The following is a 23825-nucleotide window of genomic DNA, read 5'->3' on the forward strand; positions in this document are numbered from 1 at the left end:
TGGGGGGGGCTTGTGTGGCGTTACTATTTACACAATTCACTCGGAGGAACGTATAAGGAGGGAGTTCCGCCCGGACCCTTATAGTTGTTACACTCCGCTCTGTTCTGCTGTGACCTCGTGCTTTGGTGTGCAAGTCCTGCTCTGTTAAGAAATAAATGTTTTCAAGTGTTGACCACGATACTCCGCCTCCGACTCCTTCCTGGCACTACACTGGCTAAAAATGACAGACATTTTGAATATTAAATATAATTACCGTCATTTTATGGCTGGGTTAAAATAAAAAGGTTGCGCGACATCCGTAAACGGGGGTAACCATGTTAAAAAGGACAGATTAAAAATGGTTCAGGGGTTGAATGCGCCATGAATCTGCTATGGCAGCATATCGACATATAGTTCTGTCAAACACAACAGTTGTTTTGGCTTACATTACAGCAGTTTATTTTAAAAAGGGGTGCAAGAGCAGAAAATGCTTTTTCAGTCTTGTGTTTTTCCGCCATATATATGTATACACACACACATTATATATATTATTCACTCCTTTAAAAAAGTTTTCTTGCATTAACACTTGTATTGTGTTAGCAAGCTGACATTTTTGCAACAGAATCAAATTTCATTTGTGATTTATCTCAGCCTGAAAATACTAAACCTTTGCAGTACAGTATATTGTTTCTGTATTAAACTTGATCTGAAAACAATATACTGCAAGTTGAGGTATGTAAAATGCACCATTGACTTTTACGACAGATCAACAGATTATCGGCCATGCCGATTATCTGCGCAGATATTTAGAAATTTGACAAATATCCGTATCGGCCTTTTTAAAAATCTGACTGGCCGATATGAAAAAATCCATTTTAAACTGGGTTATTTGAGTTCAGACGCAGCCGTACCCCTCACCTGCAGTAGTACTCGCCCCATCCTCTGATTGGTTAAATGGTAATGGAGTTACATTTGTATTCCGCCTTTCCACCTTTTGTAAAGCATAGGTTTAGAAAAGCAAGTTTTTTTTTTTTTTTTTTTTTTTGCATTTACTAGAGATAATGCTGAGCTTGAGAGTTGCACTTTTTTTGTTTGAAGTTAAAAAAAAAGTTAAATTATTTCAGTTATATAGGAAATTTTATTGTGAAAAAAATCAGGAGGCATTAACCAGGTTTTTATTTAACTTCACAAGAGCTGCTGCTGAGCCTGTATTTTTGTTGTACTGTATTTTCTGTGAAACATTTAAGAGCTATTTAACCTTTTATTCAACTTTATAACAGATGATTCGGAGTCTAGGAAATTCAGGCACTTCTGGAGCTATTATTTTCTATTTGTGTGAAATCAATAAACATGCTTGAGGCATTTCAATGAAGTTCAGCGTTTGCATTATTCAATTTTTTTACGGCAACTTTTACACTTATACGGCAAATTAATATCAGCTCCAAAAATCGGTTACCGGGCCCTCTAACTACTAATAATCGGTGTCGCTCCTGAAAAACCCATATCGATCGATTTCAAACTTTTACACATCCAATTTTCATCCAAACACATTACAAGGATTCAATGAAAGTACACACAATCTATTGACAAATATTCAGTGAGAAATGAGCTACCATAATCATAGACAAAAAATACTAGATATATTCTTTTCCATGCTTAAACTGGTGCTTAACTGTACAATGAAATAAAAAAATCAAAAACAAGAGGAAATATGTTGACTTAAAGGTAAGAGAACATGAAGTTGTTTAATCGAAGAATCAGAATTTTTACGTTCTCAGACACATTTTAGCCTCCTCTTAGTTCTGGTCCAGTTCCAGTCTCCATCATATTTCTTCTTTTAATGACTGATAGCATCCAGCGGTGACGTGGCCAAACTTACAAGCCGGCATTTGACGCAGAATTGTCTGGGGAAAGTGAACAAAACAAACAGCAGAAAACAGAGAAATAGTGAAATTGTTAAAATGTGCAAATTAAAAATAGATGAGTTGTTGTCATCATCTTGGGAAGGGTGACAAGTGTTTTTTTTTTTTTTTTTTTTAATGGCGGCGCACATGGCTGGTGGCCACGGTTGAAAATTAGATCTTGAAAAGTACCGATTGCAAAGCATCGGCATGTTACTTCCCGATACCGACGATGTCATTTTAGTGTCGTATCAGTGCAACACGAGTCTATTGCCATCAACTAGGGATGAGACGATACACTTCATTCAATTCATGATACGATGCACTTCAGTTTTCCAGGTTCACGATACGATATCAAAAAAATGTAGATATTATATATATATTAGGAGTGTAACAGCACACAAAAATCTCGGTTCGGTACGTACCTCGGTTTTGAGGTCGCGGTTTGGTTCATTTTCGGTACAGTAAGAAAACAAAATGCAAAATATAAATGTGCTAGTTGTTTATTACACACCTTTGTGCTTTCAACAATAGGAACATTAGCCTATACAAAGCTATAATTCTGCTCAAAAAGTAGCGGGTATTTAAAGATAATCCAACAACAATTTGCCTTTCAGACCCCGGGTATTGGTCAGCTTTCTTTCTGAAAAAGAAGAAAAAAGTCCTGTGCTAAAGAGAAAAGCAATCCCAATGACAAATATTTTAACATGTATTTTACAAATGAAATGCCTCTGTGAATCAATTTTTTGTCTTATGAACGGTTTTCAAAAGCTTTATTGGTGGAGTTTCTCAAGTTAAAGCGCCACACAGAAATAAATTTAAATAAATTTAATTGTGTAAGCAGGATCTGTGTATTATTATTTTAATTACAGGTGTTTTAGCTCATTTCAATTCATTTTATTTAAATGGACTATTTCTTTGATGATGTGTTTATATTTTACAAATGTGATGTAGTATTTATTTATATTGTATATATCTTTTGTTGTATACCTTTAGTTCCTACTGTATGTGAATATTAGTTCCTACTTGTTCTGTTGTGGCAGGAGGGTTTTGTATTGAACACGGGGCCGTGTTGGTGATTATTATAGCAGAGAAGACAGCAGTAAATCAACAAAGACAAGTCAACTGTGCCCCGAGCTACCACTCAAGAGATCTGATGGACTCAAAAAGTGGGTTGCGATTGCATATTAGTTTGAAAATCGACCGGATCCACCGTATTTTTACACGAGTGACTTCCCGTCTGCCCTATCCTAGCTACCAGTAGTAGTATTGACGCAGGAGGGTCGCGTCTCGCATCAAATAATAAACTCTGCCGTTCTTTTTCGTGTGCGTCGTGTTGAGCTGCTTCTGGGACGGTTCTAACATGCGGCCGCACTGTGACTGGTTTGCATTGGCTGATTGACTTTAACGTCCGCGTTTCACTGCGTTCTCGCGGCGGCCACGTTGTCGCGCCGTTGACGTTTCTGGGTTATACTGTCGTGTTGGTCCTCATTATAGTAGAGAAGACAAAGTAAATATAATCTACACAAAGGAACTGTAACCCAATCGACCCACAGCCTCGAAAAGTAAGGGTTACATTACGTCAGAAACTCGTTCGGTACGCCTCCGTTCGGTACCGAGCACCACGTACCGAAACGGTTCAATACAAATACCGTTACACCCTTAATATATATATATATATATATATATATATATATATATATATATATATATATATATATATATATATAAACATCATATAGGATTTGTTGCATTTTGTTCATATAGTAACACAAACACATTCATATTTTAAAATATATTTTATTACATTATATTTTATAATGTTAAATGTAACAACTTCATGGTTTTCCAAATAAAGTCTGTGACAGTAAGAGAACGCCAACTGAAGCTATGGACAATAAATGTCCCACATAAATAATATAAATTGAAATAAGCCAAAATGTCCATAATTAAATAAAAGGAATAATTCACAATTAAATCACGTTCACAGTAGTTACCCAAAGGCCACAAGGGGGAGAACAAAGCATTAAAAATACAGGCAGGCAAGCATAGGACATGCCAATGCAATTTTGCTGGGCTTTTACACAGATTCTTTTTTATTACATTTCTAGTTTTCTTAATCACTATTTCATTCTGGTAACCAATGTTGCTTTCGTCGACGAACAATTTTGCCACTTTACTTTTCTGGTCAGTAAATCTAGAAGACAGTTAGTTGGCGAAATGGCATTTAGCTAATAGCCCACTTCAGCTGTTTTGTTTGGTAAATGAGCAATTGGGAAATACTTATTGCTTGCAACCTCTGGCTAGACTCTAAGAATAGCAAAAAAAAACAAAAAAAAGTTCCCAGTGTTAAACCCTCGGACATTTTTTTTTTTTTTTTTAACATAAATTTTTGGCTTCTAGGTGAGTTTGAAAACTACTTTTCCTGAACACGAACAGATTTTGACGTGACTAAGATGTGACTAAGACTAATAAGTATTTTCATCCAAAAGACTAGGAATAAAACAAAAATGAAAAGGGCTGCCAAAAACAACACTGCTGGTAACACAGTAGTTACTGTAAATTCAATGAGTTCAATTAAATGCTTTTTTCCCCCCAATAATTTATTTATTTATTTTCACTATGAATGCTACTCACATAACAAATCCCAAGCATCAGCCGATGTCGATATGCTTTTATCAGCAGATATTATCGGCTACCCAATAATATTGGACAACTTTAATATTTTCTTTAACAAATAGCTATAGAATTATCAACACTCTTGGTTTCTTGGGCTTCAAAACCGCTTGAGAGCAAATAAACCGCCATGAAAAATCTTAATTTGGCCATCACTGCTCAATCTCTCACTTCCCTTGGGTGAGAACGTCAACCTCTGCTGCTACCTGTGGTCAACACCGTTGTCGTCCGAAAATATTGCAACTCTAGGATATCAATAACTTTCAAAGTTCATCTTCTGTGCTAATTATTTCCTCAGTTACTGTTACTGTTCCAGTTTCATTAATTGCTAGTTATAGAATTGTTTTTTGTGATGTGATAATTTTAGTTTTGTTTTGAACTGTGAGTTTGAATGACGTTTGATTTAATCACCTGCTACTACTTGACATTGGTCGTGATGTAGGCTTTATAAGAAGTTGATCCTTCCTCTGCCTCATGAGCGCCATAAAGGGCTGGTGGCTAACATGAGCAAATTACTGGGTCAGTTATAGGATATGTTGCTCAAATATTGTGCAGTGCATCTAGTCTATATACCGCAATCCATTTTTTTCACACCCAATGTGTATCGTACCTTTTCATATCGCGATATAACGTCAAACGGTATTTTATCCCAAATCTACCATCAAAGCGTATTTTTAATGTCAATTTCCTTCTTTTACAACCATCACAACACACGCTCAGTGACACTCATACCTTATCCTTCCATCAGGACCTCTCATCCAGCTCAGTCATCACCTGGAGGGCAACCTTGTCTTGAAGTGCCTCGTTCTCCCTGTAGACGTATAAGGTGTCACGCCCCTCCTCCTCCTCGTCTTCCTCATTGGCCAGAAGCTCGGCAAAGCTTGCCACACACAGGTCGTGCTCCCTCAGCGCAGCAGGGTAGGGGCGCGTGACGCTCTCAATACGCACAGAGCGCCGCACCGGTGTGAAGAAGCGCACCTCGTGGCCGTCCACAACTATCGGCTCGCTCTGCTGGGTCGACGGGGCGCTGTGGGAAGGGGGGCCCAATGGTAATACGATTTCATCGAGTCGTTCGTATCAGCAGATTGGATGGAGTACCCACCCGGGAGTGGCCGTGATCTTGTACTTGACAGTGGACGAGGTTCCCCTCTCCCCGGTGATGAGGACCCGGACGGGTGGCGTGGTCGTCGGGTTCTCGTCCTCACAATCTGTTTGTCCGGCTGTGCCCGAAGGTTTTGAGATTTCCGTCACATCTTCCTCGGAAGCTGCCAAAAGCGTCCAAACATCATGATGTACCAAAAAAAAAAAAAAAACTCTTTCAATGCGTTTAGCACTAGATGTCCAATCCATTTGAATTGGGAGGGTCAATGACGGCAAATGAGTTCACAACATGGAAATATCAACTATCAAGAGTAGCGCAAAACCAAATTTACCCCATGGCAGAAAAAAAAAGTGGTGACCTGTGGTCATGCATTACTGAGTATTGATGCTTTTGCAATCAAAAATTGTATTTGTATACAATTCTTTGAAGCTTTTCAGTACTTTTGACAACCCTATTAAATGATTTACCTCTCCTTGTAAACTTGGTAAAACTACTGCTGCGCAAAACGTACAAAATCTGTCACAATTTGAGCATTTTTATATTACAAGAATATGCCATGATTCCATATATTTTTTATTATGTGATGAAAACAAATGATATTAATGGAGAATAACATTATCCATTAGAAAATGAGGTCACTTCCTGTTGAATTTTGGACATTTCCTGATGATTTGGGGGCATTTCGGGTCACCGTTTGTTGATTTTGAGAAAATTTGAGGAAGTTTTGTTGTTGTCAAAAATGATGATGTTTTAGTGATTGTTTTATGTTATTGAAATAAATGGAGGCAATGTTTGAAGCTGTTTTGAGGTTTTTTTCAAATTTTGGCAGAATAATACGTTTTGGCCAAAAACTAGCTGATGACTTGTGCACCATGATTTTGTGAATATTTTGTGATCATTTAGACAAAAAAAAATGGAAATGTTATGTTGTTGCCATTGGAAATGAATTGGGTGTTTTTTCTGGTCAAAAATCCAATGTTTGTGGTACAACCGTGAAAGAAATCAAAAGATGTTTTCAAGTAGTGTGAATTGGTGAAAGCAGAACAAAAATACCAATATCATATGTGGGGAGCTTTGCTTTGCAAAGCGTCCCCACAATCATTCCAATTGGCGTTAGAACTGATGATGATACATTATTTATAGAGGTGCACGATAATTATCGGTCCGATAATAGGAATTATGACGTCATCCCAGTAACTCCAATAACATTATATATTATCGGGCTTATTAATATTTTTGGTGCTGTGTTGGATTGGGATGTGGGCGTTTGTTTCCACTCCTGTTTTGCCAGTATGCAAAATTTTGTTAGTGTTCTAGAGGCTGTATTTTTCCTTTGATGAGTTATAAACCTTACTATGGCAATTAGCAAATGTTTGCATTTTACAGTATTATGTTCACAACTTCTTGAGAGGCCTTTTGGTTATTGATAGGCATGCTGTTCTATAATCACCAGGTTAAGAAAGTTGTTTCATGGACCAAGACGTCAAAACTAAAGTCTCCTCTCCTGTGGCACCAAATGTTTTATTTGCTGACAAAGCACAATACATGTTGGGTCTATGTTTGTTTTAGATCAGTGCTCATTGTTCAGGGCAACACATCGTCAAAGACATTGACTGATTGATTGAGATTGACTCAAATTATATTTATTCGAAAAAATTAACATGGGCACTTTTTTAAAGTCAAAACTGTTCTTGTCTTTGTTTTGTTCATTATAATAATGTTCATGTCATCATAAAAATTGTGGTTTGGTCAAAGGCAAATCTATGCTGAATCAACAACTAGTATTTTTGACCTACAGGTGTTCAAAAACCCAGGTAAATATACATTGGAAAATTATATATATATTATCGGTTATCGTATCGGTATCGGCCTTGAGGAGCAGGAAGTTATCGATATCGGTGTCAAAAAATGGATATCGTGCACCCCTAATTATTTATCACCATTATTTAGCATCTTCACTAGTCTAGAACCGGGGTCCCCAACCTTTTTTGCACCACGGACCGGTATGATTTGGGTCTTTTTTTCACAGACCGGTGTCCTGTCAAATTTTGCACCCTTATAAAATTTTGCTCCCAAAGCTTTTGTGGCGGTGAAAAAAGTCCTCTTTTATATTCAGTTGGACTCTCAATGTTATCCAATGGTGCTAAAAAACTATTTACATCACAAACATACATGTGCAACACAGAAATGGCGTAAATTAATGCTTAACGACACGGCGAAGTCGTTAAGTGAGAGGGCTACGTCCAGTTGTTGTGTGCGCCTAACATGGCAAACGTAAGTTAATATTTCTTTCTTTAAAGAAAGTTTGTAGTGTGTACTTAGGAATCGCTGCATTCGCGGTCCTTTTTAACGTTACGCGCATGCCAACTTTGTCAGAACACCGGCAATGTGCGGCAGAAAAATACAGCAAATATAAAATAGCATTTGTTTTTAGCCCTGTCGTGTTAAGTGCAGAGAAAAAAATAGAACTCACCCGCTGAATCAGTGGGAGGCCTGAGTTTGTTTCGTTGAGACGAGATGGTCACGAGATGGGAGAGTGAGAGAAGCTAGCATCACAAATACACAATGTTGGAAATTGTAGCACAGTTTTCAGCACGCTCCTAGCAATGTTAGGATATTCCGAAATGACTTTAATCCAGAACTTCGGTAGAGTTGTTGTCTCAAATGTACGTTTAAGTCGCCGTGATTTGCGATCTCTACAAGCTGATATTCCTGTTCCACAGACATGCTCGAATCACTCGATTTATTCACATACGGGTCACGAATTCACTCCTTCGCAGTTCGTGGGGCTTTAGTGATTGGGAAGTAGCATAAATTTTGTTTACTTTGAGGTTGGTGGCACATCTTCTGGCTCGTCAGGTTCCCTTTTCCCTTTAAAAAGTCTGTCCAAAGACGTCTGTCATTCAGTCATTCTAGTGTGGGGGCTAATTATTTCCGGGAAGAAATGTGATTGGAGACGACCTACGTCATACGTTATTATCGAGTCCAAGCGCGCATAGATATACAAAACGAGATTTAGTGCTAACAGCCCAATCAATGCATTTCTATGATGACCGCCTATTCTGTAGTTGTATATCTAGATTAGACAGGGATATTGGTGTATTAAGCGGCACAGGCCAAAGTCAGTTGGCCAGAATGCAGTCGTTATTAAATTATTTATTATTTCTGCGCGGCCCGGTACCAAATGCGCCACGGAACGGTACCGGTCCGCGGCCCGGTCGTTGGGGACCCCTGGTCTAGGATATATTCATTCACATACACACATACATACATTCCAAAAATATTTTTTAGTAAAGAAAAGCGCTCTTTAGCCCATTATTTTGAACATCTAAGCTACCTTGAGTCTCCTTTTTCTTCAGGATGTTAAAGACCACAGCACGAAGCTCATCCACTGGCTAAATAAGTGAGCACAGGCACTTTTGTTAGCAAAGTAAAAAACAAAAAGACACCTCACTTTCACTAATGAGAAAATCTGACCTCCACGGTGACGCGCACAGCCTCCTCAAAGACTGGCAGGACGTCCAGGTTGCCCTCTTGCTCCATCAGGCGAAGCTGACAAACCCAGAATTTGGCAAACTTCTGGGACACTGGCGGCAACCGGGAGAGGATGGTCCTCACCTGAGGTGCTTGACCACCCTGTGTGAGAGAGTAAAGTGCCTTTGACATTTCGATCACATCAGTCCTCAACCAGTTTTGTTTTCATCCACATTGACGATAATAATTTTTTCGTGACGATGACGAGCTAAAAACGTGCCTTGGGAGACTTGACCATAACGGGAAAAATGCCAGTTTTCATCTGATGAGATGACGAGACCAAAATGTGAGATCGTTTCTGTTATATGTTCACAATGCGTGAAATTTTCATATTGTACGTCAGCTTGCATCGTGGCAAGGTTTGAGTCGTGTCAATCATGTGAGACGTGCTGCGCCTCTTAACCTCCCGAGTTTAGGATGTGTCTCAAACTAGGCTGCGCTCCATTTTGCTTGTTTGAAAACATGGTAAGATTGTATTTCTTATCTTGGCAAGAGGGAATATGCAATGTTGCTGTAGCCTTTAAAGGTCTGTGCTGTGTGATCCTAGCTTACGTGTCGCATTCACGTTAACATTAGCTTTAGAATGGCGAGCATCCTCTTAAAACACTGGCCAGTCTAAAGCACAGCAACTTGGCTTTTCTGGTCAGTAAGTCTACAGGATGTTAAACGCTCTGACAACTTTTTTTGTTACATACAGTTCGTGGCTTCTAGGTAGGTATAATTGAAATTAATGTACTGCTTTTCCTGCTGCGTGTGTATTATCATCACCAAGTTAGCGTTGTCCTTGTAGACGCTACAATATGTGCTCCTCTGTCGATGCTCATTCGAAATTGTTGGAAAACTGAGCAACTGTTGACTAAAACTAGACAAAACTTGCATCAGATTTCGTAGACTAAAACTAGACAAAGACGAACACATTTTGAAATGACTAAAATATGACTAAAAGTATTTTCATCCAAAAGACTAAGACAAAAATTAAAAGGGCCACTAAAAACAACTCATTCAGTGCCATTGACACAGATACATATCCTATTATGTAGCTTTGGAAAAAGTAAAATTTTTTATCTTTTAAATTTGGAAAAACTAAATTTTTAAAACTTTTAATGAGTTTATCACTCTCCCAGTTTAAATGGATTGGACATTATCACTCTCAATGGCGATCAATGAGTTAGAATGGCACATCCAAACAAAAAAGGATGGACTTGTTCTACAGTGTACTAGCTCCATGGTAGTGCTGTACGATATGACGATATATGTTGCCGTAAATGCACATTTTGAACAGCAAATGGCGCCCAATTTGCGCTGACTTGTTACATTTTGGATTTCAAATGGCATAGTAGTACAGCACAGTACAGTAGTAGTTCCTCAAAAATAAACACAAAATAAATAAAGCACGCTAAGAACCTAACTTTAAGCCCCACCCTCTCAAATAAGTCCATCCCTACCATCCTGAGAGCAACCATTGCTTTAGGGCACCAAATTTAAATAAGCAAGTTGCTCTTCCCCACCCTGTATTATGCTGACTTAATATACAGCAGTTTTAAAAGTTTAAAAAATATATGCCTTTTTTCCTAAAGATTTGGGTGTACTGCCCTACTGTATTTTTATGTCAACCATGATAATGGCACTCAAATTTGGTAGCGCTCGGACAAAGTTGGGACTACATGCACGGTACCTCAGCGAGCAGCTTAATGCAGTCAGCTAGGCAGCTGTCCACGTCACGGACGAACGAGCAAGCGTCGTCCTGTGCTTTCAGGGTCGCGCGAGGCACTAGCGGCTCAGCAGCGGTGCGTCGGACTTGAGGTTTCACCAGCGTGGAAGGACGCTTGTAGGAAATGCCCTTGGCTTCCCGCCATTCCTGCAGTTTTTTCCTAAAGACATATTCAAACTAAAAACGACATGCCTAGAAATATGACTGAACTCTTTGGTTGCCCTTGGCGGAGCGTTTGCCCATCCCAGTTGAAATGGATCGGACGTCTAGCACCGTCAATGGCAATCAATGAGTTCAATAAGCACCCAGGATCAACGTTTACATTCGCTCCTCTTGCTCAGCAGTCATCTTCTTCCCCGCAGTTTGCGGCTTTGTTGCTTTGGTCTGTAATGTAGCATGACTGCCGACAGCAACCACGGACCGCGATGCAGTCCGCTTCTCCAAGGGGGCACTGGTTTTCTTCGTAACAGTGTCAGCCATTTTAGGTTTGGCAGCTGTTTGCGACCTACTTGCAACCACTTGAGAGTTCTGTACGGTTGGCCGGACTTTAGGTTGAGTCGTGCGCTTTAATGGCCTATTGGCCGCTTTGTCAGGTAGTGACTTGGCGGTCACTGTTGATTCTGGTCGAGTTTTACAAGGCGGTCGTTTAACAGGGACGGGTCGTGGCTCTTGAAGTGCAGTCGGTATCTGTGGTAGTGGGATTTTCTTTACCACAGCCTTGGAAGATGGGACGGCGGCTCTCGAAGGAGCCACTCTGGCGCCCGTTGTCGGGAGAGGTCTGTTGACCCTCGGTTGGATCATTGCAGGAATGAGCCCAGTCCTGGTTTTCACCACAGGCCCCAGACTCAGCCGGGCTGTATACGTCTTGACCGTTGGTGGTGGCTTAAAAGCGCCCTTTGAGGACTTGGTAACAGAAACTGCTTTTCCCGCAGGCTGCGTCCTGACAATCGGCGGCTTTTTGGAAAGGTTGGTCTCCTTCAGAGTGGAAACTGTGTAGATTCTGGTCAAAGTGGACTTTTTAGTGTGCGTCGGCTGGTGTTCGGTCAGTACGTTCTGCTTTTTCGCAGCAGAAAACAGAGTCCTAGGGGGATTTTTGTTGTTGAGAAGAGCCAAGGGTTGGACTTTTTTAGTTTCCTGACGAAAACTGGTGACAGGAGCTTTATTTTCTTTGTCTCTGATAATCTGCAAGATGAAAACAGATTATTCAAGTAAACCTTGATAGGGCACTTATTTTACTTCACTTTGTCGGTCAAAATGGATTGGACGTCTAGTGCCATCAACGGCACTGAAACATAACATGTAAAACGTGTTATTGGGGGAGTGCGGCACGATAGGACAATGTACATTGCCAAAACGATATAAAACTTTCTATCGACATTTTACAACTTTATCGTCATTATCGCCATACATATAGGGTTCATACACTTTTTTTCATGTCCAAATTTAAGCATTTTTTCATGACTTTCAACACCAATTTTCCGTTTTTTCCAGTACCTTTTAAACGTTATCCCAATTTTCTTTCTAAGATGAGGCAGAAGTAAAAATATGGTGCCTTCTCACATGTATGGAAACGTCTTTCAAAATGTTTTACGACACCGGAGGCTCAAGAAATTTAGTTTGAAAGGTGCCAATTCTGAACCCCCCTAGGGAGGTTGCGTTCCCGGTGGCAGTGAGTGTTTTGTGGCAAACTCTGTAGCATGCTGTTCAGAAACACATAAGTCATGGCTGAGGAAACCTTGATAAATGTGCTTTCTTGAAGTTTGGGACACTCGTCTTTCAGTTATCCAGGAGTATGTTCAAATTGTGTTAATTGGGAAAAAGTCCCTAGTGTTTTGCTAAGTCCCATGTCCGTCTATCAGAGGCGATTACACAAACTCTCTTGTACTGTTTAGCTTTTATTGTTGTTTTTAAGAGGATGTGTTGGTTAGCGAAGCGCGCTATACTAATTAGCGACTTCGCTAACATGTATTTCCATGTCAATTTGTGCGTTGTTTGATGGTGTACAAAAGTTACTCAAGATGCAGAACGTTTAAAGCAAGGATTAAGTTAAGCGGTAACACTACAAACATGCTGAATAGTACAGAAATCAGTGGAAACAAAGTATATTGGTTAAAAGAAGTCTTATTTCTAAAGACACCTTGTTTGTTTCCAGAAAATGTGGAATTCATTCCACCAGTGTAAAGTTTTTTGTATTGTTGAGTAGGGGTGTGACAAAATATCGAAATGGTGATATATCGTGATACTTTGTATTCCAAAAGGTTATCGATATGCTCCTGCCAAGAATCAAGATATCATTTTAAAAAGATGTCAGTGTTTAAAAAAAAAAAGTTGCTACCAAAATCTTCCACCTCAACCCTTTATTGTCTGCAATATGAAGCAATTGTCAGAGAATCACAAAAAAATAAGGTATTAATGAAACCTTTTTTTCAAATTTGTAAAAAAGGAGAAAAATATATGCGCAATAACCGCTCTAATATCTACAACCCTTGCTTTTTTTTTTTTTAGGAAAGATATTTCAAAATTCTCAATTAGTCTCAAAATCGTGAAATTCTAAGTGTATCATATGTGATACATTTGGCAAGAAAAGGATAATAGTGTGTCAATTAACTCTAAGGCTGCATTGACGGTGCTCAACGCCCAATCCATTTAGACTGGGAATGTTTGTTCATTCCAAACCAGAGCATTCACAGTCATTCTGTCCGATTTTCAGAACATTTACAGGTCACTTGCTGTTCATTTTAGGGCATTTACAGGTCATTTCCTGTTGAGTTTGAGTCACTGCCTATTCATTTGGGTGATTCCCAGGTCACCTTCTATTCTGTAACTCAAAATAAACAGGGAGTGACCCATGAAATACCCCAAAATCAACAGGAAGTAACTGAAAATCAACAGGGAAATGACCTTAAATGGCCCAAAATTACCTCATTGCCTGGCATTGGCTGTGACCGACAGCCATAGACGTTCAATCCGTTTGAAGTGGGAGGGATGGCGGCGAATCGCTGCCATCCTCCCAGTTTAAATGGATTGGACGTCTACTAGGGATAAACTCATTCCAATTCACAGCAGAAGCTTGTTTTTCTGTTTATTAGTTGTTTGTAGAATATCATAGAATGATTTCCTGACCAATGTATCGATAATCGTTGTACCGCCATATCGTCAGATCATCGTTATCGTGAGCTTTGTATTGCAAATCGTATCAAACCGTGAGGTAACAAGAGGTTCCCACTCCTATTGTTGAGATAAATAAGTACTGCCTTTGAAAATGCCAATGTTTTGGCACCTTCTTGTAAAAAAGAGTATCTCAAGGTCAGCTGTGTGTTGTATAGGCATGTTGAGAAATAAGTACTGCCTTTAAAATGGTTAATGTTAAAAATATTTTAAAAAAGAAAAAAAAACGCAGCTTATGTGCAGGTTCTTGTTGTATGGGCATGTTTCCATCGTTCCTGTTGAATCATTAGGATATTTTAAATAAATAATGGACATAAATTTGTTTGGCTACTTTAATAATTAATAATGTACGATGCATCAATAAGCGTGATCATTGTCAATACCGTGATTGTTCAATAATCGAATCGTAGCACCCTGATTCGTAATCGAATTAAATCATGCATGCCTAAAATGACACATGCCTAATCTCTATGTACGTTTGTGTGGAACTACAGGTACAGTTCACAACTAAAAACAATTCAGTTCTCTCTGAAACTAGTAAAGCTCTTTACAAGACACTTTCCTATTCCTTAAGACAAGTAGATGTTTTCTTTTGCAACAAAAGTGTCGATCAAGAGCCAGGTGAGAAGGCCAAGTCCAAGCGGAGACGGAACAGAGCGAAATGACTTCCCGCCGGATTAAACAGTAACTGGCAGAGGGGTGTGGAGGTCCCGAAAAAAAATGTAGCAAAAAGAGGAATTTGTGTTTTGATAAAAGTGTTGTACTAAACCACAGCAAATACACATGTAAGCATTTAAATACCACTACTTGTATACTGTTTGCTTGATTAAACTTCAAACTACTCACGCACGGACTCAAATGCACTGTACTCTTAGGAGTGACGATGTGACACGGAAAGCAACTTCAAAGCGAGAATGTAGCAGCGATCGAACAATTTTATTTTATTTACCCTCATTTAATTGTATTTCTAGACAGGTTGCTGAGAATAAATCAGGGCAGCTTTTTTGATACTACGTGGAAGAGACCACTTCCAAATGTGACTTACTAATAGAGCTGGGAATCTTTGGGCACCTAACGATTCGATTACGATTACGATTCAGAGGCTCCGATTCGATTATAAAACGATTATTGATGCACCCCCCTCCCCTTTTTTTTTTTTTTTCTTAAATGTTTTGTACATTAGTTCCAAAATTGTTCAAAAATCCTCTCAGGCTAAACCAAACTACTATATCAGTATCAAGTTAATATATAACAGTAAACAAATACAAAAATAACAGTAAATAAAAAACTCCAGTCCCCATTCTGTATCAGCAGCTTTAAACTACATTCAATTTATTTAATGTTGTGAATCAACTGTTACAGTTGTTAAAATTGCTCCAGTTATTCCATAATTTCCCTTCTGTCTACTTTTGTCAAAGTTTTAACACTATTTCATCATTTAAAGATAGATTCAAGACAAGATTCTGCCGATTTAGGAGTATTTTAGATAAAAAGTTAATTAGGTTCGCTACAACAGAGCCTTCTAGAGAGGTCTACTGCTTTAAGATGGCGGCTGTTTACTTACGGTGGAAAGTCTGGCATTTCGCATCTCAGTTCAATAATACGTGTTCTAACACTGACGTCGTCTGTCATTTTGCATCTAGTTCTACATATATATGATATCTACTTTAGCCGTATGTTTGTAGCAACTAGCAACTGGGCGTTGTTTGTAGCAGCTGTCAGCCGCAGTCAGGTATGATTGTTTTTTTAATCTAGCGGCATGAGTTGAACATGATATTTACTCTCGGTCCGTTCCTCATTGCGTCCCAAAGATCGCGCTGACTGTGCTTTACTTCCGCTTTACCTGGTATAATTCAATAATCGGAATTTGGATATTTGTGAATCGTTCTCGAATCTTCCACGGCCGAATCGCGAATAATCTAAGAATCGGGAATTTCGCACGCCTCTAGTTACTACTAATACAAAAGATTTTTTTTTTTTTTTTTGGTGAGACAAATACCTGGAGTGCAGACGACCTTGTAGTTTCTGGTTTCTTCCTCGGAAGCTCGCTGACATGTGTCCTGTTAAGTAAAGATTGATTAATTTCAACAAGAGCAGCCAGAGAACAGTCCTTGTAGAGAATAATATATCATTTCCCACAAAAATATAACATCTTACTTGGAGATGTGTTTGTCTTTATTTGTCAAGTATTCCATCATTTTCTTCTTGCGCAGTTCTGTGACAAAACCAAATGTCAGTGGCATTCTAATCTTTCACCACATTATTTAATATGTTTTTCTCTGCCAACCGTACATAAGTAATGCATGCCAGATATTTGAAAATAGGAACGTAAAATCCACAGAGAAAAGACAAGATTTTTTTCCCCCAAAATCAATAATAATTAATATGCTTTAATTAAATGATGCTAACTTAATATACAGCAGTCTTAAATGACAAAACTACCATTGACAAGTACAACCACTAGCAAAAAGTATGGAATCACCATTCTCGGACAAAAGTCGAAAGTCAAGAATCTGCATTGGACAAGGTGTCAAGAGTCAAGAATCTGCATCGGACAAGGTGATGATGCTGGAACCTTTGTTTGGTGGTGTTCCAGTGAGATTTACAAAGATGACTGCCAGAAGAAAACATCAAAATTCCCTCAGTCCTTGATGATATGGGTCTGTATGTCAGGCAAAGGCACTGGGGAGATGGCTGTGGTCAAATGCACAAGTTTACATTGAAATTTTAGACAGCCTTCTTTCCCCGTCAATTGAAAATATGTTTGTCATTTTCCAAGATGACAATGCATCATGCCACAGAGCTAAAACTGTTAAAGCATTCCTTGGAGAAAGACTCATCCAGTCAATGTCATGGCCTGCAAGTAGCCCAGATCTTAACCCTATTGAAAACCTGTGGTGGAAATTGAAAAAAAAAATGGTCCACAGCAAGGTCCGACCTGCAAGGATGATCTGGCAACAGCAATCAAAGAGAGTTGGCACCAAATTGATGAAGAATACTCATCAAGTCCATCCCACAAATACTGCAAGCTTTCATAAAAGCCAGAGGTGGTGCTGCTAAATACTAGAGATGTGTTTGGATTGTTGTTTTTTTGGTTGTTTCTCATGATACCATATTTTTTTCCTCAGAATGGAGTGATTCCATATATTTCCCTGCACTTGTTCTATAAAAATAACACTTACTGACCACCATAATGTTTTTTATTCATTTCTTTTAGTGTTTCTGAATGCTAAAGAGTTGCACTTTTGAACTATTCATTATTTCTTCAAGCTTTTTATCTGAATTTGTTCTGCATGATAAAATGTCTGAGTGAGTGCTCGTCCGAGAGTGGTGATTCCATACTTTTTGCTAGGGTTTGTATTAGTAGAATATTAGATATTCACAGTTGAGTGAAAATATGTACACAACTATGCTGCATCTTTTAACACGGGGTATTTTTAAATTTCAGCACTGCTTGTTTCACCCTTTTTTTTTTACCTGTCCTTTTCAGCTGATTGACACTGAGAATGGAAATCTGAGTGTCAGTTTAATGTATCACAATGGGAGTATGACTTACTCGCATTGTGATCATTCAATGTGCCTCGTTTATTTGGAGAAAGCAGCGCACAGGAAGGAGTTATTGAGGGACAGGATAGAAAAGAGAAGGAGAGAAACAGAAGAAGCACAAACAGCAACAAGAAATACAATGAACGCCTACACTAACTATGTATATGATATTGCTATCGTTAGGTAGTTGCATTTCTGGTTGACACCATGTGTGTGGGGGGCCTGATGACCAAGGAGAGGGAAAGGGGGGGGGAGTAGTCAGAAAGATAAATGATTGGGAGGGTGGAGTGTACTCAAATCAGCCATGTGTGGTGTAGAACCCAGTATTTGTGTGAACTTCTTGTGAGTATGTTGGCATCCTATTCTATGCTGCTTGATCACTAATCCTGACATCGAGTTTTTCTACTTGACGCGCAGGAGCCTCCCCAGCCTATCCCTTCTCCGGAGCCCAGTAAGGAGGCTGCTGTCATCCCCCCGGGAGCCAGGGTCGTCCCACGGGCCATCTGCGCCCCCATTACGGGATGAGGGGACGCGCAACCCCCCCCCACACACACACACACACGCCCACACCCAACCTCGATGAGTCACCGCCGCAGCCCAGGAAAGCCCAGGGCAGGATCCCCACCCGATACCCAGCTGGCCCACTGGCACCCAAGCCAGCGACCCGCGCCGTAGCGCAGGGAGGACACCCAGGCAGAAAAGAGAAGGGAAGGCGGAAGCAGGAGAGCGCCGAGAAGTCGCACTGCTTGATACATTCAACATTTGTTGGCTGGTCAGTTCAAAGTCAATTCAATAATAAAGTGAGTGAAGGCGATGCTATCCTAATCGTTTTATACTCTTTTACCAAATAATTAAAAAATGTATTGTTATAAAATGGCCAATGTCATGATAAGATATTTTTTTGTATCGCACAGCATTGCAAACTTATCAGTCGTCATTACATATTTGTAAATTGAACTTGATCTTTAGTCTTGTTTGTGCAGAAGATATGTTTTAAAATTCGCCAGAAGAGGTCAGTGTATTCAAGTAATTAAACCGAAATGATAGTCCGGGTTTAATTGCTTATGCTCGTTTTACTTTGATTACTTACATATTTGGGATTATTGCTGTTGTGACAAACTAATTTCGCTCACATGAGTAATAAGGTATCAATCGAGCTTCTGCAATCAGCATTAATTTGTATGTATCCACTGGTTAGTGTTCCTTTACTGTCCATTTCAAAAGAAAAAAATGATGTCGAAGTTTTTCAGAGTGCATATTTTTTCTAATCAAAGTTAGTGGTTAATTGCAGTAGGGTGAACCGTTTAATAATAGATATGACTCCTAAAGACACAGACTTTTCTTTCAACTTGTACTCTTTGGTACCGTCTTCCGGTTAGCATACTTAGCAGTGGCGGCTGACTAAATCCTGAAAATGATGTCGTTGTTGAAATGAAAACACGTTTCAGACCTTTTCTGCTGTTTGCGGTGGCAGGGTCCTTGTCGCCCATATTTCTTGAATTGAGAGACCTTGAACTTCCCTGTTTACATTGAAAACAAATAAGAAAAATAACTAGACGTCAGTCGCCTGAGTTTTGAATATCCCGCCCTGTGTCGCTTGCCTGAAGGGTTGCCAGATCGGGAAGGCACGGGCAGTGTTAACCCAATCTTGTCGTAAAATCCGTAATGTTCAATAATGATAAAAAAATTATAATAAATAAAAACTCCTCCAAATTACGACCTCACATTCGAGAAAAGATGTTTCCGTTTCACTTTCCAATCTATATTTTTATCATAAAACCAGGGGGGGAAACACAGTTGTCGTGGAGTCAGTGCTGTTTCACCAAAAAGCATCATGGGAGATGTAGTTCTTCTTAGAAAAGGTTAGAACTATTGTAATATTTTCATTTCGGTAAAGACAATAATTCACGATTAATTATTTTATGATATTGACTTTTTATGTGATTTTTTGGAATTAATAATCTTCAAATTTACATTAAAACATTGAATATATTTGAAACTATCAGACAATACATAGCAAGGCAAATGCAAATGTGTATAGCACCATTTAACTCAACTTACTCAAGGTAATACCAAGTGCTTCTCATCACTTGAAAATCAGCTAAACAAAATTGATAGAAATAGAAATAAAAATAGATCAAATCTAACAAAATAGATAACAAATAATAACAGTAAATTTATTCAATATTACATTTCAAAAATACATGTTTTTCAATGAAAATGACTGTCGAAGTACAACTTTGACAATATTTTTTCCAGAGCTAATTCAAAGCGCATTTTGGGAAAAATATTTCTATTCAAAAGCAGAAGCAATATAATTCGAAACAAAGCACAATACTTAACAAATCAAGAAATAATTACAGCACATTTAACGCATTTTAATATTATGTAATTTTTAGAATTTTTTGTTTTTTGAAATGCAGTTCACAGCTCACGCGTTGAGAGGCGCTAAAATGCCAGTTCAGTACAAACGCAACTGAACTTCAAAGATATAGACATACAAATTTAACTTTTTAACGAATCAAAACAGTTCATTCCGAAACTGCCAAAGTTTTGTCAAAATTAGCCTAAATTTTCATCAATCCGCCTAATATATTTTTCTCCCGCCCCGAGTCTTTGAAAAATAGTGCTTGTTGCCAGATGAGAAAGACAGTCTCCAGCCCATTCAAAGTTTAAAACCCGCACAGAATAATATATATATATATATATTTTTTTTAAATTAAAAAAACAGGAAAAATACAATTTTCCCGTTCAATATAAGCTGTCTCCCTTATACACCTCAATCTATATTTGGATATTACAAGCAGGAAATAAATATCAACAATGCGAGACATATTGTATTGCAATTATTGCTGTTTTACCGTTAGGCATCATGGGAGATTTAGTTCTTCTTCGAAAAGGTTAAACCGATCATAATATCATAATTTCAATCAACACATAATTAATAATTATTTTATGATGTGATGGCAATCTAATTTTATGCGATATGGAATTTTAGGTTTTGATTCATTGGAATGAAATTATTTTTAAATTTACGTTGAATAAATGCGAGAAATGTTTCACTTGAATGAATGTTAGACAGATTTACACTTATTATAGATTTGATACATATATTATAAAATATTTGAAATTTTTTGTCAAAGCTGTAGGAAATCATAGAAATTAAACTCACATGTGTTCAAATTCATGAACCAGCTGTGAAAAACAAATACCTGGTCAAATTTCCTTGATGTAATGTCTTCAGTTATGGAAGAAAATACAATATGTAAGTATTTGTGTTCAAATTCGTGAACAAGCTGTGAAAAACAAATACCTGGTCAAATTTCCTTGATGTAGTGTCTTTAATTATGGAACAAAAATATAATAGGTAAGTATTTGTCACCATGACCTTTGTCGCCACAACGTTGAGATCACAGATAACAAAAAGCACTGTACACAAATCGTGTTATACTGTAGCTGCATTAAGAATAAGAGTAACTATTAGGTTGACAACTCACTCATTATTACAGGCGATTAGTTTAATATGGGGTACTCACACACATACACTCACACTTCCCCGTTGTACCGTAACCTTTCCTGTTCTCAGTCTTATCAGTTTCTTCCTCACAGACTCTTCCCTTAATAAATGAACGCGTGATGATTTTGTTACACATAGCTAGGTAGCATATTCAATAACGTACTTGTCGCTATTCTCCGTGTTCTTCTGTCCAGCCAAAATACCACACCACAATATCAATAACATAAAAGAAACTCCCCTGTGGCACATTAAAACTTTTCCAACATTAAAATGCATTCACGTCTACCAATCTGTCTGTCCAAGCAGCTAAACAGCACAGGCTTTAAACAAACAAAACAAAAGCATTGTAGTAAATGGCTGTAAAAAACAAAGAAACAAAAAGCTGAATTACTAAATGATTGGCTCACCAATGTAACACAAGATGATTACAACACAAAATACTGCAGCGTTTTATACGATTACAAATATTTGGTGGATTGAAGATCATTTAGGTTGCAGGCTTCATTTAATCTACTGCTGTAATGTCCATCAGTATGACCCGGGGTCTTATTCACAAAGCAGTTTCAATAAACTCTGAGTCTAACTGAACTCTGAGTTGAACTACTTTTAGATAGAAAACTGGTTTGACACAACACATCTGATTTGAGTCACTTTAATCAACTCGAAGTCTAGCCCAGCTATATAAACTCATTAACAATGGAATTCCGATTCAATAATTAATGGCAACAGATGGTTTCGTTTTTCGCCCCAATTGAATGAGAAATTTTAACGTGCTCATATGACAACAAAAGGACGATGAGCAATGCCTTAAAATCAAACAAAAATAAACTCAACGTGGTGGAGAGTGGGAAATCCTAGAAGAAAAAAAAATGTCTTCACAATCTGAAAGCAGTGGATAATGTGACAGTAAAGTAACAGATTTACACATCTGAAATTTGGTAAAACACCTCCCTGACGGCTTTGACCGATTTAAATCAGCGCAAAACTACAAGGACATGTTAAAAGCATTTCAGGGCAAGGAACATTTTTCCATCCACAGGATTGGTGACAAGAGGACATGCCATGTCAAGTATAATAAGTTGGTAACACCTACTTGCCTCATCACTGGAAAAAAGAAATTCATGAATGAACTGGATCAGGTGGATGCTCTAATAATTTCATCTGAAGTGATTTTTATTATGTTGACAAACACTCAAAGCTCCAGATAAATTGTTTCGTGCAACTACTTGACATGGAAAATATGTTTATTCAACAAATCCCTTTTTCCCCAGTGCTGACAGAGAAAAAAAAAAGATATTTGTAATGACAGACGGCTTAACAAGGATTCCTCTAACCTTGCCTGCTGACTAAGGAGTGAACTGGCACGTGGCTCTGAAATAGGTGGAGACAGAAGAAATTGAAGTTCGTTAAGTAAAAACGGCTCCTGAGCAGGTTAGATCCAGAGATTTAGTTTCACCACTTTGTTAAACAGGCTGGGCCTTCCCCTCTTTCTAGGGTTTGAATGACCACCCTTTTTGCAACAGAATTACCGTTATTACAGAGTTTAATAGACTCCAAGTTTCCAATAAACCTGCTTTGTAAAATGGACCCCAGGAAATCGACCCTCCTAGTGCCAAGTGGTTCCCGTGCCAACTTCCTGTCCTTAAATTCAGTCAGTACAGAGTGCGGACAAAGCCCAGTGAAGTCATAGTTGTAATGTTCCGAGGGTCGTGTTTAAGGTTGTGTTTCCCTCAGCCTGGCTTTACATGATGAGCAGCAGAGAGAGAAGTGAGCCGATGACAACAATGATACTGTTGTAGATGGGCCCGCTGGATGCTCCGGTGTAATACTCCATGTCTCCGGAGCCCTCTGGCTCGTACGCAGGCCTGGCTCCGTAGCCGCCACCATACCGCGGGTAGCCGTAACCTCCTCCGTAGCCCCCGTAGCCTCCATAACCACCGTACCCGCCGTAGCCTCCTCCATATCCATACCCAGGGCGGCTCAAGGCGGACCCGATCATGGCTCCTCCGATGGCTCCCGCTGCCGCAGCGCCGGCTACTTTCCCCGCGCTGGGGCCGCTGCTCCTGGGAGGTGCCGGCCTGTAGGCTGGCCTGCCTCCACCCCAACTCCCCCTGTAGCCTCCACCGCGCCGGGCCTCCAAGCAGGGCGTTAATGCGGATAACAGTAGTGCACACATAGTCACTGTCAGGGAGATTTTTTCTAGCCTGGACATGATTGGTTCACCTGCAACAACATATGGAAAAATAATAGAACTGTGAGCAGCGGTAGACAGCAGCACCACCATGATTTTCTATTGCTTGTTGTGAGGGGAAGAAAGATTTGTTATTATTATGAATTCACTGGCTGCCATTGACAGTGATAGATGACCCAGAGTTGCACTAAACTTTAAGTGTTTTTACAATAATAATACTGTAGCTTTGAATATTACCACTTCAAACCAAATGGGGGTTAGTAACGCATTACATTCACTTCTTTACATTTAAGCAACTTTTTGAGAAAAATTAACTTCTTAGAGTAGTTTTGCCACGGCTTACTTATTATTTGAGTTGATTTATGAAGAAGAAATGCTACTCTTCCTCCACTACTTTGGGCTACATTAGAGTCATTACATTTTCCATTTTATTCTACATATTAGATTTTACTTCATTTTTGCCAGAGATGCCCCACAGTGGCTCTACCAGTTCCACACAT

At 38.9% G+C, this 23825-nt stretch overlaps 2 protein-coding genes across 3 annotated transcripts in view; both read right to left on the reverse strand.

Annotated features, from left to right (window-relative positions):
- Positions 1-468: 468 nt before the first annotated feature.
- ckap2l (cytoskeleton associated protein 2-like) lies at positions 469-19234 on the reverse strand. The gene is made up of 10 exons (XM_057832189.1): positions 19068-19234; positions 16229-16286; positions 16071-16131; positions 11226-12085; positions 10868-11063; positions 9136-9294; positions 8996-9053; positions 5659-5821; positions 5289-5583; positions 469-1883 (listed from the first exon to the last, which is right to left on the reverse strand). The coding sequence occupies exons 1-9, from the start codon at positions 19105-19107 to the stop codon at positions 5301-5303; spliced, it is 1878 nt and encodes a 625-aa protein (XP_057688172.1). The 5' UTR covers positions 19108-19234; the 3' UTR covers positions 469-1883; positions 5289-5300.
- Positions 19235-20022: 788 nt separating this feature from the next.
- The window catches only part of rassf2a (Ras association domain family member 2a), a 35215-nt gene continuing 31412 nt past the window's right edge, over positions 20023-23825 (reverse strand). For both annotated transcript variants that reach the window (XM_057832740.1, XM_057832741.1), the window contains exon 11: positions 20023-23357. The gene's annotated coding sequence lies outside the window, so the exon portion shown is untranslated. The remainder of the gene's footprint in view (positions 23358-23825) is intronic.

This window comes from Corythoichthys intestinalis, chromosome 3, assembly GCF_030265065.1.
Source record: "Corythoichthys intestinalis isolate RoL2023-P3 chromosome 3, ASM3026506v1, whole genome shotgun sequence".
Taxonomy (NCBI): Eukaryota; Metazoa; Chordata; class Actinopteri; order Syngnathiformes; family Syngnathidae; genus Corythoichthys; species Corythoichthys intestinalis.